The 18,156-nt window shown below is 45.6% G+C and overlaps 1 protein-coding gene across 1 annotated transcript in view; it reads right to left on the reverse strand.

Moving 5' to 3' along the window:
* The window catches only part of ptprt (protein tyrosine phosphatase receptor type T), a gene marked incomplete at both ends in the record, with an annotated part of 296,589 nt that overhangs the window by 128,157 nt on the left and 150,276 nt on the right, over positions 1-18,156 (reverse strand). The window contains 2 exons of the mRNA XM_080545458.1: positions 8,393-8,502; positions 13,126-13,422. Of these exons, the coding sequence (XP_080401584.1) occupies positions 8,393-8,502; positions 13,126-13,422 (407 nt within the window). The remainder of the gene's footprint in view (positions 1-8,392; positions 8,503-13,125; positions 13,423-18,156) is intronic.

Raw genomic sequence — 18,156 nt, forward strand, 5'->3', positions numbered from 1 at the left:
AATGTATCCCTTTTAATTAGTTTCAGGGTTGAACGACATAAAATATTGAATTCAATGACCAGTGCATCTGCAATGAATAGTTTAAAATACATATAAAAAAAGACTGTAGTTGGCAATTAGCCTGTGCTATAATTGTGGGGAGGTTATTTGTTTTAATTCTCGTCCAGGGTTAATTGTCTGGCCTTGGGCACCCCCCAGACCCCCAGAACATCATTGTACATCTGCCACTGTCTTGGCTGTCTTGGCTAATATTGCCAGAAATTCCCACTAAATGTCATCCATTCATTGTATCCCTCAGCATTACTGTATATATGCTGAAAAACCACAGTCTGGTCAATTGGTCCGCAAGTCGACATCCGATTTAATGTTCAGACTTTTCTTTTGAAAAATGTAAACACATTTTACAGCGTTGTTGAAAAAAAATCAATGACACGCATCGCTAGTCAACTAACACAGCTTGTTTTGTGAGCCTACTAACTCTTTGACTGCCAGCCATGTTCAGAGCGGAGAGCTCCACACTGCCAGACTTTTGGGGCATTTTCGCTGAACTTTGAAGACCCACCAAATATTGAATTTTCGGACTACATAAACATTGAACATATCTACCAAAACTTTAGACTCTCTTCTTTCATCAGAAAAAGAAAGTTTGTTTCTAGCCTCTTTGAGTGTTTAGAAATCGGCCGTAGAACATAGGGTGGTTTCAGCAAAAACACCTGATTTTGACCAATAAACAGAGAAAACGAGCTTTTTCTGCAGAACTTTTTATTTTATTTTATTTTTCTGCACTTTTTCTGTATCATCCGACTCTGAACTGTTTGAAGAGTCGCGCGATGGCCGCGCTGCTCCGCGATGCTCCGCAATGCTCCGCGCCGCAATGCTCCGCGCCGCGTTTGGCACATACCCTGATCCGTTTCGCCATTACTACAACCCACAGCAAGCCACTTCCTTCTCCAGGCTTTTATCGAACTACTGCCCCCATCTGGGACCGAAATACATTACACCCAAGTCTGAAATTCACTCGCTAGGTGTAGAACATGTCAATAACGCGATCCCCGCGAAAAAAAATAAAAATTCTATAAGACGCCAATTGGCGTCTTTGGCAGTCAACCAGTGGCGTGCAGTCAGGTGAGGCAGGGTAGGCAGTGCCTCACCCAGGCATTTAAGAAAGAAAAAGAATATCAGTCTTTTAAAAATATTTTTTAATTATTTTTTTATCTCAAAAAAAAATATATTTTTAATTTATTTTACTCATTATTCTTAACTTTAATGTGTTAATATGTTGTTAAAATAAAAATAAATGATGTAAAATGTGTTGTTTTAAAAAATATAATGCATGCCCTGGCACCAGGAGAGTTTGCTCCCAGAGGCTGAGGCAGACTGTGCTTGTGCTTCTGTGCTATGCGAAGTGACAGACCAACGGTTTCGTAGGTTTGCGCATGCGTAGTCTGTTCTCACATTGTCTTCATTGGTGGACGTTGAGGCACCGTCCCATGCTGCTTCTGACAGCATGATTGATAGTTTGCGTTTGGCTTGCCGTACGTAGCGGCATCCTCTGCTGTTCGCGCCGCGGTTCTAGGTGAATGTAGGCAATGCCATACAGGCTGTTGCGCTACGCTATGTGTAGTTATGAGATAACAATACATTTGACATTTTTGACCAGCTATTTGATAGTATAGTATATATGGGCTATGTGATTGACTTTAGTATAGTATATTAGCCTACATTACAGTCATTTAGCCGACGCTTTTATTCAAAGCGACTTACAATAATTGCATTTAACGTAGGAGTGTACTGCTTTTTTAAGGCAAAATGAAGAATAGCAAACTAAAAATACAGTATAGCAATATAGCAATAGCAATAGCATAGAGAAGAATAGCAAACTAACAATACAATAGGTGCAGGGAGGATTCTGGTAGTAGACCTACTTCTTGAAGAAGTGAGTTTTGAGCCTGCGTTAAAAGATATAAGGGCTATTGATTGCCTTTATAGTATGCGCTATGCCATTTGAAGTCTGGCTGCTGCGTTAATCGCATTTTTTTTTTTTTTATAGCTCACTGCCTACCCAGCCAATGACCTCACTGCACGTTACTGCAGTCAACGTTACTATTCTATAAGACGCCAATTGGCGTCTTTGGCAGTCAATGAGCAAGGTAAAGTATAGTGTTATAGTTAACTAGGTAGCAGTGGGGATTACTCACCCAATCCATTGCGTTGCAGTATTTCGGCTTGACTAGTGAGTTTATTTTGTGATTCTCAACAACGGTGGAACGTATTATTTCAGTGTTTCAAAATCAATGTCCGGACATTTTGGTTGCCGACTTGCAGCCCAAACGTCCAGACCGTACCGCATGTGTTTACATGTGTTTACCTGCCGCTGCGTCCCTGGCAACACACACAGTCACTGACACGTCCCCGCAGACCAGCCAGGGAGGAGCTGTCACAGCCTCCGAGAGCCGCCGTTCAATTTAGCCCATTATGGACATGAGAAACAACGCAGGGACACAGACACGGCTAGCCACGCAGCTGCCTCTCTCTCTCTCTCTCTCTCTCTCTCTCTCTCTCTCTCTCTCTCTCTCTCTCTCTCTCTCTCTCTTCTCTCTCTCTCTCTCTCTCTCTCTCTCTCTCTCTCTCTCTCTCTCTCTCTCTCTCTCTCTCTCTCTCTCTCTCTCTCTCTCTCTCTCTCTCTCTCTCTCTCTCTCCATCTCTCCAGGGCTATTGTGGCGGTTTATCTTCGTTAGCCGCTAACCTGCTCTAATACATCAGCACACCCACGACAGCTCCTTACTCAACCCCCTCTGCTCCTCAGGTGTACACCACCACTCTGTGTGCGTGTGTGTGTGTGTGCGTGTGGGTGGGAGGGTGTGTGTGTGTGGGGGGGGGGGGAGAGTAACACACTGGTCAACTGTGTGTGTGTGTGTGTGTGTGTGTGTGTGTGTGTGTGTGTGTGTGTGTGTGCATTTTGTGGCATCCCTCTCACTGTCACTCATGAGTCGGGGCTACAGGACCCCGGGGAGCGGCCACAGACCCCTAGGCAGAGCCACCAGAGAGAGAGAGATATCCACTCACACAGCTGTCCCGCATCAGCCAATCAGCGCCGCACCAACCACGGGCTCGTTAAGCGGATGCGAGGCAGCTGTGCCCGGGACCGGCAACCCCACATAAAGGGAGGAAGCGCTACACCTATGATAGGTGCCACCAGGACGGGTGAGAGCCGTACTTCCAGCATTTAATCTGTGTTTGTAACAATTGAAACCCCATGTACTAGACCGAGCCAACGAGAGGGAAGGAACCCTCCCGAGCTACGAAGTCCGAGCCTGCACCCGACTGTAGGAGATGCGCCAGACTCAACTGACCAGTGCCCCCCCGAGAGGGAGAGACGAAACCCGGCTAACCCCAGAGGCAGAGCCAGGGTTCGAGCACACGAACCCGAGCAGGACCCTACAGGTTACACACCGAATGAGAGCCGCTCGCCGGCGCTAACATTTTAAATCCTGTCTTAATAACGGATGTCGTTTGTGTAGCAGACCGGAACCCCGAGCGGACCCGACCGACCCGAGCGCCGGGAGGAGAGAGGGACGGAATACCCCGGAACCACAGGCTCGGCGCCAGAGCCCGACCCAGCGCCCCGGGTGAACCCCTCGCAACTCAACACCGAGCGGGCGTTTTCCTCCGGTGGAGGGACTCTGGTTATTCCTTATTCATTGTTCATCAGTCTAAGTTGGACCCTACGGCAGTGCCGTCTTCCAGAGTGGGCAGAGTGGGCAGAGTGGGCAGTGCCCCCCTTCAGTAGCAATACATATGATAGATTGATAAAGAAACCTACTGTCTCCTCATCTCTCTAGTTTGTGTGTGGTCAACTGTGTGTGGGGGGGGAGTTGAGAGAGAGTAACACACTGGTCAACTGTGTGTGTGTGTGTGTGTGTGTGTGTGTGTGTGTGTGTGTGTGTGTGTGTGTGTGTGTGGAGAGAGAGAGTAACACACTGGTCAACTGTGTCTGTGTGTGGGGGGGAGAGTAACACACTGGTTAACTGTGAGTGTGTGTGAGGGGGGGGGGGGGTGGGGGGGTGAGAGAGAGTAACACACTGGTTAACTGTGAGTGTGTGTGAGGGGGGGGGGTGAGAGAGAGAGGGAGAGAGAGTAACACACTGGTTAACTGTGAGTGTGTGTGTGGGGGGGGGGGGGAGAGAGGGAGAGAGAGTAAAGCGGGGTACACACATAAGGAATTTCTGCGATTTCAGCGATTTTCGGATGTCTGAAAACAACAGAAAACGCCCGGTTATCAGATGGATCTTAACATTTTCCTATAACAAAATCCTGGGGGGTGAGGTGTGTTAAGAGTCACTTCTCTTCAATTGTGCAATCAACTCTCCTGGCAACCTGCTCGGAAAATGGGCGTGGCCGGCAATCGTAAATGTGAAATGCGTGTCTGGCAACCCTGCTCGCCAATCAAGAAGCGAGCTGACTTCTTCTTTTCGTTTTTCTGCACTTTATTTGCCCTGTCGCACATGGTTGTCTCGTACAGGTCAGTCAGGGTACTACGTTAGATAATAATAACTTTATTTGTATAGCGCTTTTCCTGCAAATGTTGCGGCTCAAAGTGCTTTAAGCATTATATAATCTTAATTTAATTATTTTGTAATTTAAAGGCAATATTAAAAGGATGGGTTCACGCAAGATTTCTGGCTTGGGGAACGAGACTAGAGAGTCCGGAATCTGTCGTTCCCCACGCCCATTTTCCGAGCAGGTTGAGAGTTGAGAGTTGATTGCACAATTGAAGAGAATTGACTCTTAACACACCTCACACCACAGGATTTTGTTATAGGAAAATGTTAAGATCCATCTGACAATCGGGCGTTTTCTCTCGTTTTCTGTCGTTTTCAGACATCCAAAAATCGTGCCAAAACCGGCCAAAAACTCCTTATGTGTGTACCCCGCATAACACACTGGTCAATGCACTCCTTCGGCCTCAAAAGAGTGATGGTTGAAAAGTGACTCTTCCTGGAGTACACCCTCTACCTCTGGAGACATACAGGACAAACTACCGTCTCTGGAACTGTGATCTTGTCTACAGAAAAACACTAAAGACTCTCTGGAAGATCAAGGACTTACACAAAGAGTTGAGGTGCTCAAGTATTCGCAAATTGGCATTTGCATACAGATAAAGCAGGATGAAAAATTCAAAAGAAACGCACCGCAAACAGACTATTGAGCGTTGATTCATGCAGAACCATGGTAGGTGCGTGCGTGCCGTGTAGTCTATTCTTCCGGGCCGTCTTTCGTCTATTGCCAGCAAAGGCAATTAATTTCTGAAAAGCCTTGATGACTGGATAGTACAAAGTTGTTTTGTAAAGTGTGTGTGTGTGTGTGTGTGTGTGTGCGTGTGCGTGTGTGTGGGTGTGTGGGTGAGTGTGGGTGTGTGTGTGTGTGTGTGTGTGGGGGGGGGGGTGTATGGGTGGGTGTGTGTGTGGGGGGGGGGGGGTGTGTGTGTGTATGAGTGAGATGCTGTTCCCATGAATCAACAGTGGATCAGAAGGCAGCGTTCTCATGCTGAACACAGACCAGCCGTGACGCCCTGGTGACGCTCCTCCCAACACAAACACCCTGTTTGTGTACTCATAATAATAATAATATTATTAATGATATTTATATCTGATATTAATCAACACCGGTGTGTCTGTATGTATGTGTGTGTGAGTGTGTGTGTGTGTGCGTGTGCGTGTGTGTGCGTCTGCGTCACGCCGTAGTACCAGTGACGTCGTTAGCCCTGAGCATCCGGGGCTCCAGCCCAGAATGTTTTATAAACAGCCCACGGATCTCCGGATCCTGGACCCTGGAAACAGGTTTTAAAAAGGTCACCATCTAGCTGCTAGCGCATCGCCATCAATTTAGCTCATCACCGTGGATTTAGCGCACCCCTCAACCAAAAACTCTGCTCCGCCACCAGCCACAAAGCACGGGCTGGGCTAAGCCCCCGATGTTTCAGTATCTGCTCACTGCTAACACCACAACACTGATTAGCCTCTGAACGAAGTTAGACTTTTAGATGGAGCTAGTCAACTGTATGAATGACCATGATGAAGTGAAAAACCACCCAGCTCAAACAGCTCAATCAATACAGCGCACTGTGTTTGATGAGGGAATTAGCATTAGCAGGAGTGACAAGGGCAAGGTCCATATCGGGAGTGTCAATATTAGTGTCAAGATTAGAGTGTCACTATTAGAATGTCAATATTAAAGTGTCAATTATGAAAGTGTCAATATTAGAGTGCTGTGTGTGTATAAGAGGAGTGTCAAGTCTTTTGTCCTTCTATCATCTTTAATACTGCCACGAGAGATCCCGGGACTGACATCTTTTTTTGGTCATGTGCTGTGTGAGGAAGAACATTCCCAAGCCATTCTCTCCTAGAAATAGTTTTGATTGTAAAATCCGTGGCAATATACAGTGTTTAGCATATTAAGCATTCTTTTTTATTATTGTTTTGGCTTGTTCAACGTTGTCACCATACATAGACTACTTTGACTACTATGATGTCTTCATTTAACCCTTATTCTACCATAGAAGTTGATTGAGAGCATCTTCTTTAACAGCAACCACCTGGGGAAGAGTTGCAGGGGGTAGGATCATGGTTGGATGGGGAGGATCATGGTTGGATGGGTAGGATCATGGTTGGATGGGGAGGATCATGGTAGGATGGGGAGGATCATGGTTGGATGGGGAGGATCATGGTTGGATGGGTAGGATCATGGTTGGATGGGGAGGATCATGGTTGGATGGGGAGGATCATGGTTGGATGGGGAGGATCATGGTTGGATCATGGTTGGATGGGGAGGATCATGGTTGGATGGGGAGGATCATGGTAGGATCATGGTTGGATGGGTAGGATCATGGTTGGATGGGGAGGATCATGGTTGGATGGGGAGGATCATGGTTGGATGGGGAGGATCATGGTTGGATGGGGAGGATCATGGTTGGATGGGAAGGATCATGGTAGGATCATGGTTGGATGGGTAGGATCATGGTAGGATCATGGTTGGATGGGGAGGATCATGGTTGGATGGGGAGGATCATGGTAGGATGGGTAGGATCATGGTTGGATGGGTAGGATCATGGTTGGATGTACCATGACGGACATCAAGTCCGCTTTCGTCTTCGAGCCTGAATCCTGCTTATGTTGTCCGTGCGACGCCTCTAAAGAGGCCTCCGTGAATAATGTCAAGTCTCTATTCATCCACCCCCGCCCTTCACACATCCCTCCTCATCCCTCCTTCTCCTCAGCCCCCTGTCCTCCCCCCGGCCCCCTCACCTCTCCTCCTCTGTTCTCCTGTCTACAGGACATTGTCCCTGGTCTAATTTAGCCGTAGCCTGAAAGCGACAGAAGTGGTTTCCCCGGGTCCTCAGATCTCTCTGATGATGCCATCGGAGGCTTTTAATCCAATCAATAGGGGGTAATTATAGCAATTATAGGCAAATAGGAACACATTGTTAGTGGACTCAATATGTTTAACAAATGCTGCCGATCCGGTCATGGAGGAGATGGCGCAGACTAATTTCATAATAATGGCACGGCTGGAAACAAAAGCTACCTGTACAATGATGTATGCGGCGGCGGCGGCGGCGGCAGGCATGGATTTCAGGTCCATAAAATCAAACGTAAGCCTTTTGTTCCTCCCGCCGCCTCGCATAAAGCACAGACACACATCGAACGGATCTGCAAGTCCCTGGATTTGATGTCGGAACTTAATTTTCCCCAAATCTCAAAAAGAGGAATGAATAAGAAAAGATCAATAGTTCATTAGTGCATAAAGACAGAGGTCTGGTAGACTCTTCAGTTCAAGGTGAGTAACAGTTTACCTCTCGAGAAGGGTTCACAGAGAGAACTCTGAGTCTGTAATGGAGCTCCGTCCCTAAGCCTCGCTCCCTCTCTCTCTCTCTCTCTCTCTCTCTCTCTCTCTCTCTCTCTCTCTCTCTCTCTCTCTCTCTCTCTCTCTCTCTCTCTCTCTCTCTCTCTCAGCAGCTGTCTAACACCTTCTCAAGTCCTGCCACTGCCACTTCACTGAGTCTCAGGGAAATGAAATGCAAATCTGCTAATCTGCAAACCGACCGTCCCTCTTCTGTCAGAGTCTGCTAAGACCACAAGTTTTACACCTCCACTCTCTTTTGAGACATCTCATGAAGGTTGGCGTCTTCAAATGTCCTGTGTTCCTTAGGACTTCAGAGTGCCTAGTGCTACAGTCGGAGTACAACATGTCAGACGAGGTTAGAAATTCGCTTTTGCTGGAATATGGAGAGAAGAACTCTTCTCAAAGCGGTTGTGATGGTGCTGGTGAGCTGCCGTGTGACGTCGCTCAGCTGTGTGATGTCACTTGATGCGAGCAGTAGAATGTGGCTCACCTCATACAGAGTAATGACACCGTTGGTCTCGTTCGGAGCCTTCCACTGCATAAAGATCTTCTCCTCATATGGGCCAGTCTGAATGGACTCCATAGGAACGGACCCGGGCACTAAGGGAGGAGACAAACACACACACACACACACACACAATGATAATCCATGTTGTGCACCGTATAGCACGACAACACGAAGAACAGGTTGCTGCTTAGGCTTTGAAAGCATATTAGACATATGGCGCTTTTCCACTAGAGACTGGGTTCAACTCCAGACTTGTTTCTGACCCCAAGCACTGGTGTTCCATTGTGCCTTGTGTTTCCACCCCCCATGGTGATTTTGAGGCCCTGAGGAGAGCAGGGACAAGCAAACGTCATCAGACAGGGTCAGTGTGTTTCCCAGCGAGTTTCACCCTTAAAGCAGTATGACTACTCTTTACCGAACCAATCATTTTCATGTTTTTTCTCTAGCGAATATTTAACGAACATGACTTTGAAACTAGGAAAAGGAATTGTGTGGTTAAATGTGAGCCATTTCTATTTAGTTTCAAAAACTAAAGCCTCCCTGTAGGTTATTCTGCTCAGCCAGCTGATGACACAGTCACTTTTCTTTTAGGAAATAAAAACAGATGCCTTCCTGCAGCTGTGCAAACTTAAAAGTGCATATACTAAAAATGCTTTTGTAATGTTTATCATGTTTATGTCGCGTTTGTAACATAAGTGGCAGTTCTGTAGACTAGCCTAGCCAAACGATGGGAGTGCACATTGCACACCTACCCACAGACCTCACCCAAGTCCCCAAAATCTCCCCCAAGGTCCCAGATCAGGGTAGGACCTTGGGACCATGACCCTCTCTGGCTTTTTGGGGGACCATTCTCAGAGATGGAAACACAGAAGTCGGACGAGCGCCATCAGAGACAAGCTGACGCAACGTTGTAGTGACGGATAATCGCATATTCCGATGAATAAATAGTAGTGACCTATTCAAATGAAAAAATAACTAATCCAAAGTCATTCTTTTACAAACCTACTCCAACGCTTCAGTTCTCCACAGCAGCCAGAGGCAACGGGAACAGGCAGACAGCCGATTATAATAACACACTTTCCTACACTTCAGGACATGAGCGATTTACCGAGTGCGTGAAGGTGTCAGTCACTCCTTCTCAGACAACCCGTTGCATGCTATTTATGTTCACAACGCATGTTGACATTACAGAGCTACGCACCAGACGTGTGAACTGTTAGAAGTGGAGGACTTGGAGGCTGTGGAAAGCGTGAACTCTGGTGGAGGAGAAGACAGGGCCAGCGGGGCCTACCGCAGGACACGGCTGTGTGGCGGTTGTAGTCATGGGGAAACCTCCTTGGGGCACTTTCTTTGATTTGATATTCATTTATGGCCGTCTAATGAGTTCCCCCCCCCACCCCAGCCGGAGGGAATGTCATAGTAATAGCTTTGTTAAAAGGCCATTTAGTCAAACATCACAGATATGTGAGTGTTTGTCTATACTACCCACTCCCTCCTTAGTAATGGCTTAGGCTTAGGATGAAAGGTATATATATATCTATCTATATATATCTATATATATATCTATATATATGGACTGTAATATATATATATATATATATATATATATATATATATATATATATATATATATATATATGGACTGCAATGGAGTCAACTTAAGCTGCCTTCAACTGGGCTGATGGAGGAAGCTGGGTTGTTGGATTCATAGCGTTATCGACAGAGTGGGCTTCTTTTTTTACATTTGTTTCGGTTTTGTTCAGTTCAGTTGAATTGAATAGTTTGTATGTCATCTGTAAGCATTCAGTCATGCTGCCGTGTGTGTACAGCGACAATAGCACACACACACACACACACACACACACACACACACAAACAGATAGATTGTGCGATACTGTGCCACTGTGCCCTGCTCATATGAGTTAAAACATTGAAATCATAGTGTGATTAGCAATTCAAACGACCTTGATTGGGCCTAGCCTGGTGAGCATATCATATTACCGTAACAATGAAATACAATTAGATGCCTTTCCTGCTTCTTATCTGTCTCCCACCACGTGTGTGTGTGTGTGTGTGTGTGTGTGTGTGTGTGTGTGTGTGTGTGTGTGTGTGTGTGTGTGTATGTGTGAGTGAGTGAGTGAGTGAGTGAGTGAGTGAGTGAGTGAGTGACCAAGCGAGCGTGCGTGCGTGCGTGCGTGTGCTAAGGTGTTTTTGTGCTAGAAGTGAGACAGGAAAACAGCCTTCATGCCAAAGATAAATGCCAGAGTAACACATTAATCAAAACCTGATTAACTTCCTGCATAGAGAGTCTGAACGGCATGTTTCATTAAGCTGCTAGCCCAAGGAACATTTCTCTCTGCTTCTCTCTCCATTCATAATGTCCCTGACTCTTCATATCCTTGGCGCTTGCTACAATACTTCTTTATCTGATCACTCTGATTCACTTATGTAAGTGGGATTCATTATTAATTATTATTCTTCATTAAGTAACAAATGAGTCTTGCCGTTTGAGTGTTGACTCTTAAAAGAGTTGTTTGCTACTATTTAACCAACCAAACCTCCACATATTGTAGTCTCGGTTTCCTTGTAACCTTACAACAGGATGTAAATTAGAATTTTGGGGTGATTAAATGATCTGTTTCACTGCAGATGAGTCATTGATTCTTATCAAATATCAAAATATCTTCCTTTCAATTGAACTGAACCAGCCACGGTTACGTTCACGGTTCCTACAGCATTGTAACGCATGAAAAAACATGATTTAGCCAGTAACATGTTACATATTCATTTAATTTCCTTTTTGTATTGCTTGCCGTTAAACCTAGGCAGGAATTAATTAATCATAACTGGATCTTATATATCATACTGTACATGTTGCAGAACCAAGGGGGGGAATTCAAACATACCCCTTAGCATACAAACAAACCTGATGTGGAAAAACAAATGGGACTTGGAGATTAAAAGGAGATGAGTATTGGTTGTTTTTTGTTGGAGGTCTTGTATATTTTTTGCATTGTGTTGAAAGAAAACAACACTATTTTGTGCTAAAATTGTAATTGAGCGACCTAACTTTCCTGCTGTGTGTATCTGACCTTGGCAACCGGTTTAACAACAGTATTACAGAGACTAAGTCATTTGGTTTCATGAGCCTATTGTAACAATTCTACAAACATACAAATGACATGTTTTGACAGGACACTTTGCTAAGATGGCAGCTGTCAAGAAAGAGAACAAAAACAATGTTCTGTTTTGTGCGCTGTGATCTTTCCAAACGCTCTCTCTACAGACAGATGAAGCAGTAAAATTATTATTTAATCGTGACTGCTTTAAATCTCCCAAAAGACACGAACAATTCTCTAATAATAGATGATTAAACCATCATGGATATATTGGAAGATAAACACATGTCAAAATGACGAGAGAACTTTGAGAAAAATCATGGGATGAGCTGGAGAGAACAGATGGGTATTTTGTCCTCAGATTTGTCTTCATCAACTCTCAAATGGCCAAACATGTTCTACCTGCAGCTTCACCTGAAGGTAAAGGCTCTCCAAGGTGGAATGACCGTGGTTATTTAGGTGGTGGTAGGCTGAATGGACATGACAAATATCTTTGGGGCAAGTGCATCCAACGCTTCATCGACCTGATTATGAATGACAGGATGGGGGGGGAGTAGGGAGGGAGGGGGGTGGACACAACAACCCACTCACACACACACACACACACACACACACACACACACTCACACACACACACACACACACACACATCCCCGGGGGATCTAGGCAGGTCAACCCATTAAAGTGTCTCTGGTCTGACAAGGGGCCACACAAACACAAAGACAAAAAACATCTCAGTTTTTCAGTGCTCATGATTTTATGTCTAACCAGAACTAACAAAATATGGTGAAGTGTATAACAAGACACTGATATATTTGATTATAAGACTGAGCCGATACCATTTTTGTTTTCCGGTTATAAAGCAGTTTGTGACAATTGTTTTGTAAAAAAAGGGCTATATAAATACATTTGATTTCATTTCATAACAGAGAATATTAGTATTCATCACTTATAGTAAATTTAACGATTTAACAAAATGAACAATTTGCGTGAACCTAGCGCTTGAACGCTGCTGCCTGTTAGCACCTGCGTTTACTGGGAGGTTGAAATAATAAGATGCAGTATTGTTTGTACTGTAAGCAGAACCTCAGGTGTGGCTCTGGAGGTTTCTATTTCATCAGCAAGGGCAACAAATAGGGCAAAAGGAACCTTGAAACATTTAAAGCATATTCAGGAGACCTCGCACCACAGCGCTATAAAGCAAAATGTTATTACCATAGAACTGCAATTAGCACCACTGGGAACAGTGCTTGGTTGTTCTAATGACTAAATTACAACCCTCAGATTAAAGATTGTTAAATAAAAAACAATTAACACTTGTCTGAGACGCAGCTTCTCTCGTTGTGGGTGATCTCACTCTTCTCATGACTAACGTACTGTGTGGCTGTTAGATGTGTATGTTCAATGTTCAATTAATGAAGTTTTCTTGTTTTTTTGTTGGAGCATCAGTGTAAGTATGTCTGTAAGCAAGCACAGCACCTGCCTGCCATCATCTGAGAGAAAATGTGAAAAACCCGCAGAAGATTAAGACGTCACACATGTCGCTAAGGCGACACTAAAAGGAACAAACTCTCCGAAACAAACAAACACACTTACCGTCCTCTTCCGTCTGCTTGACGATCTCCTCGCTCTCCTTGCTGCCCTCCGGGTTAGCGAGGACCAGGCGGAGACGCACGGTGACGAAGGGCCGCAGGCCGCGCAGGGTGTAGTGGGACGACGTCTGGATCAGCTCCTCCGCGGAGAACTCCTGCTGGTTGAAGACGTACTGGTACTGGACCGTCAGGTTGTAGCTGTGGCAGCGGGTCACGGCGTAGCCGAACGTCTCCCACTGCAGCGTGAGCTGGCGCGCTCGGATGTCCACCACGTTCACACTCTGAGGCCCGTGGACCGGGTCTGCCGAACAGACAGACAAACAGACAGACAGAGAGACATCATGTTACCACACATACCCTAAGTACAGTACTATACTAATACCCTATATCTTAACACTAGAACAGCCGCGCCTTTACCTACTAAAAGAGACGCCTCGGGGGTCAAACTGACCCTATTTACAATTCTCACAATTTACACACAACGACCACTCGTGGCGCTTTTCCACTACCGGGCCGACCCGGGCCCGGTTGGGCTGGGCTCAGCTCAGCACGCATTTGAAAAGTTCCATATAGGTTCGGGTAGGATACCTTCTCCACTATACACAACAGACCAGGAAGGAGCGGCGACAGTAGGAGGAGTTACGACAGTAGGAGGAGTTACGACAGTAGGAGGAGTTACGTGTCATAACAGCACTAAAGGCCCAGGCTGGCCCGGGTCGGCCCGGTAGTGGAAAAGCGCCATAGTTGGCCGCTTGTAAATTAGCCTGCTTCCTACACAGAAAAACAGCAAAATAGCTTCATACTAGCTTATCCTGATGTGATTTTGAAAATGTAAGGATAGTGGGTGGTAGAACGCACATATCTAATAATAATAATAATAATACATTTTATTTATGGGCGCCTTTCAAGGCTCTCAAGGACACCTTACAGACAAACCACATATCAAAACATTAAAATCAACAAAGCAAAATGAGATAAAAAACAATCTAGGAAAAGTCATGAAAAGTCTAGGAAAAGTCACGAAAGGAGGGTCCTGAAACTTGATCGAGTGCAAAGATAGAACATTTTTCTTTACTCACAGGGGTCATGACCCCTCATGGCTGTTCTAGTGTTAAAGTCTGAGACCAAAGACACGTTTCAGTGTTTCAGACTTCAAGGGACCCTGTCTCTTGATGCAGTACAATGTATACATAGACCCATACATACAGTACAGTATAGTTGTCAAGACCTGACACTCAGTTACAGCAAATAATTCCATCTTCAGAAATTGAGTCGCATGAGAGATAAAACCTTAACTGAGTAGTCATTTATAAAAGAAGAAAAACAAGAAAACGTAATTCTTCCTTCTTCTAGCATTATGACTGCCAATGGCCCCTGGCCCTAGCATAGATTCGTTTTTCTTGCAATGACTGATGGATAGATGATTCACTTACTTGAACAAATGTATTTGTTGTAAGTCGCTTTGGATAAAGGCGTCTTCTAAATGCCCAAAAATGAAATGAATGAAATAATTTTACTCTGAGGGTACGTTATAGTGTAAACAAGGGGGAAAAACACTGTGTAACTCAGAACACATCAGAACACTCACAAGTTGACTGTTCTTTACCGAGGCCTAAATGACCCCTTAAAACCCTCTTGGATGTAGGGTGGCATGGAGGGGCTATCACAATAGCATCTGGCCCTATGTATAACTGTTAAGTCTACGTTCCGTGCATGAGTGCATGATGAAAGGATTGGCCAAACAAAGCTCTTTATCCCCCTCAAGGTTGAGCTAATGCTTGTAGATTAGCTAACAAGGGCTAAATCACATAAAAGGATAGAGGAGACGATGGTTTTGGGTTTAGGTCAGGGGCCTGGGGCCCGGGGGCCTGGGGTCAGGGGGGATTTGAATGTTAAAAGGGTTTTGTGTTTTGCCTGTTAAATAATCTGTGGGGCTAAGAGGCCTAACAACTACCAATCGGCAGTAAGCACATGAAAAGCCCCCATAACTATGACTGTCTTTTTTGTAAAAGTCATTAGAAAACCTAGCATCTCAGTTACTGTTTCTCCTTATTTTATATTGAGATGCCATCCACAACATGTATGTAGTCATCCACAGCATGTATGTTTTGTTTGGCGATTTTACAGTTTGATTAGAGTCAATTGGATTAATTTGGATTCAATCAAACTCATGTTGCAGTATTTACAAAGTAACTATTGTATCCCATGATCAAATGAAATCATAAGAATGGTAATATATTCATATAACTGTGTGGTAATGTTGTAATTACTCTGGTACAGTATCTGCATTGTATTAGCATGTTATTACATAGTGATTACAAAAATGCTGGGCTAATAAAGTACTTGTTTCAGACATGTAAAGACCTTCTGCATTTGAAGACCACGGCCTCTAAGCGGTGTAGCACTCCACAGAGTCAACCGATTTCTGGAACTAACTGATGGAAAATACTGCTGAACAACAAAATCCCAAATCCCCTGGTCTCAGTGGGTCTTTAGAGCTAATCTGCTGCTAATCTGGGTTCACTTCAGAGAGAAGCTCTAAGAAGATTGCTAATTTTGGTCTGGAAAAATCCAATACGGGGGAAGTCCCTGATCTACAGAAGAAACAACATCGTGACATCTGCAAGCTTGAGTTATAACTTTGTTTTCGTGGTTAACTCAATGAAGACATCTCCTGGAGTTGCCCTTGATCTTGACAAATAATGGCCTTGGGTTGTCATTTATGTTATTTATTCCCTTCCTACCCCTCTTCCTCCTCCAGATCCCTCTCAGAAACAGTGTCTGCCACAAGGAAGCAGGGGCAGGGAGGGAGAGAAGGACGTAGGGAGGGAGGGAGAGAAAGACATAGGGAGGGAGGGAGAGAAGGACGTAGGGAGGGAGGTATGGAGAGAGGAGGACAAAGGGAGGGAGGGATGGAGAGAGGAGGACATAGGGGCGGATGGGAAGAGGAGGACGTAGGGAGGGAGGGAGGGGGCGAGGGAAGAGGATGTAGGGAGGGAGGAGGACATAGGGAGGGAGGGATGGAGGAGGACATAGGGAGGGAGGGAAGAGGACGTAGGGAGGGAGGGAGGGAGGGAGGGAGGGAGGGAAGAGGACGTAGGGAGGGAGGGAGGGAGGGAGGAGGACATAGGGAGGGAGGGAGGGAAGAGGATGTAGGGAGGGAGGGAGGGAGGAGGACATAGGGAGGGAGGGAGGAGGACATAGGGAGGGAGGGAGGGAGGAGGACATAGGGAGGGAGGGAGGAGGACATAGGGAGGGAGGGAGAGGACGTAGGCAGGGAGGGAGGAGGACATAGGGAGGGAGGGAGAGGATGTAGTGAGGGAGGGATGGAGAGAGGTGGACGTAGGAACAGAGGGATGGAGGGAAGGATGGAGAGATGAGGCTCATGTTGGGCATGACATGTCATTAATCAGGGTAGCACAGGGCGGAAGTTGGCATGGTGGTTGGTACACACTGAGAGGGGGCAACCGGGGAGGGTTGTCTATGCCATTGGTGGCCCGCCTGCCCCCCGCCCAGGTAGGGGTATGTACATGGGCTTTGGGGATAACGGCCCAGCTGATCGATGAGCCGGGGAGCAGGATCATTAATCGCAGACTTTGGGGAGCTCCGCGGAGAAGAAACAGGAAAAGGGGGATAGAAATCAATCTTCATGCTGGCCCCGCTTCTCCACGCCGCCTCTCCGCCACATCCATCACCCCAACTCTGCTCCTCAACAGAGCAAAGAGGAAATTGCAAGCAATAAACATATCAATGGGTGCCCACAATAGCCAACCACGTGGGTACTTTAAACAGCAGCAATTCCGAAAGGAGAAAAAAGACAAAAACATAAAAATACGATGAGTCAATGTCACCAACAGCTACCACAGACTTGTTTTCCCTGGGGAGATACAGGGGGGAGGGGGTAGGGGGGGGTTGTAGGGAAATAGTACCTTTTTTCTCCCCGAGTTTTGGGGGAAGAGGGAGTTAGAGATTTGACTCCAAAGCTGTTTGCTTGATGCAACCAATACAAGCCAACATAGCACAACACAGCAAAGCAAGCGCAGGAGGTCTTAGCTCTAAAGCCTGACTATTTCCACTACATTAACACCACTTTATGTTGCAACGGTTGCACATTTAATCCATGTCTCCTGCATCGACAAAAAACATCCCAACCTTTCCCTCGACACTGACCCCCTCAGACAAAAATGCAAGGTCAGAGGGAAATCTAATGTGGCTCTTTTTGATACAGCATTTTTATAGCGATACGATATCCTCCAAAGACCAATAACTCCAAGACATATCGAGGACAATTTGATTATTACTCGACACATAAATAACTAATCCTAGCACTTTAATCCAATTATTGAGCTCATAAACATGATGTAATCATAATCAGGAGGTTGTGAATGCGTCGTAGTGGCCTCCGTGCCCCCCAGAATCCAGCGGCAGAAGCTTCCTAGAGACAAGATCAGACCCCCTACAGATACGCCACTCCTATAAATTGGATTAACATGACTGGGAGCAGATGTTCAAGTGACTCCTCTTAGTGGTTTTTAATGACTCCCTCATCACTGTGGTAACTGATCATTTATTAGCCATGTTGGAAAAAAGCGACTCAACGTTCTAGAACTTCATCTTTTTCGATTTAGTGACATCGTATTCCACGTAAGAGACTTTGCAGTCGTCGCAGCTTTTTCAACCGGTCTTTGGAAGAAGGGTGAAACAATAAGAAACCATTCAAAGCCAGCTTCATTAACATCCATACCATACCCACGGGCGTGTGACCATTCTAGTCATGTCCGATTTGCAGAGAGAGCTTTAAAGTAATGTTAAATGGAGCCAATTGAGCCTTGACCCTGAGCTCGCCCCGAGGTTAAGTACCTGGAGCAGGGGTTTAATTGTACGAGAATGGGAGGGCATTAAAAGACTGTCAGGAAGAGAGACAGATTCACTGACCTGTGAACGTGTGAACGGCGAAACTCCGGCAGCCAATTGGCCTTTGTCTTCGTCTCTGAGAGTCTTTACTTAAACAAAATGTCAACGTTACAAACGGAGC

This window comes from Nansenia antarctica (assembly GCF_963989245.1).
Source record: "Nansenia antarctica genome assembly, chromosome: 15".
Lineage (NCBI taxonomy): Eukaryota > Metazoa > Chordata > Actinopteri > Argentiniformes > Microstomatidae > Nansenia > Nansenia antarctica.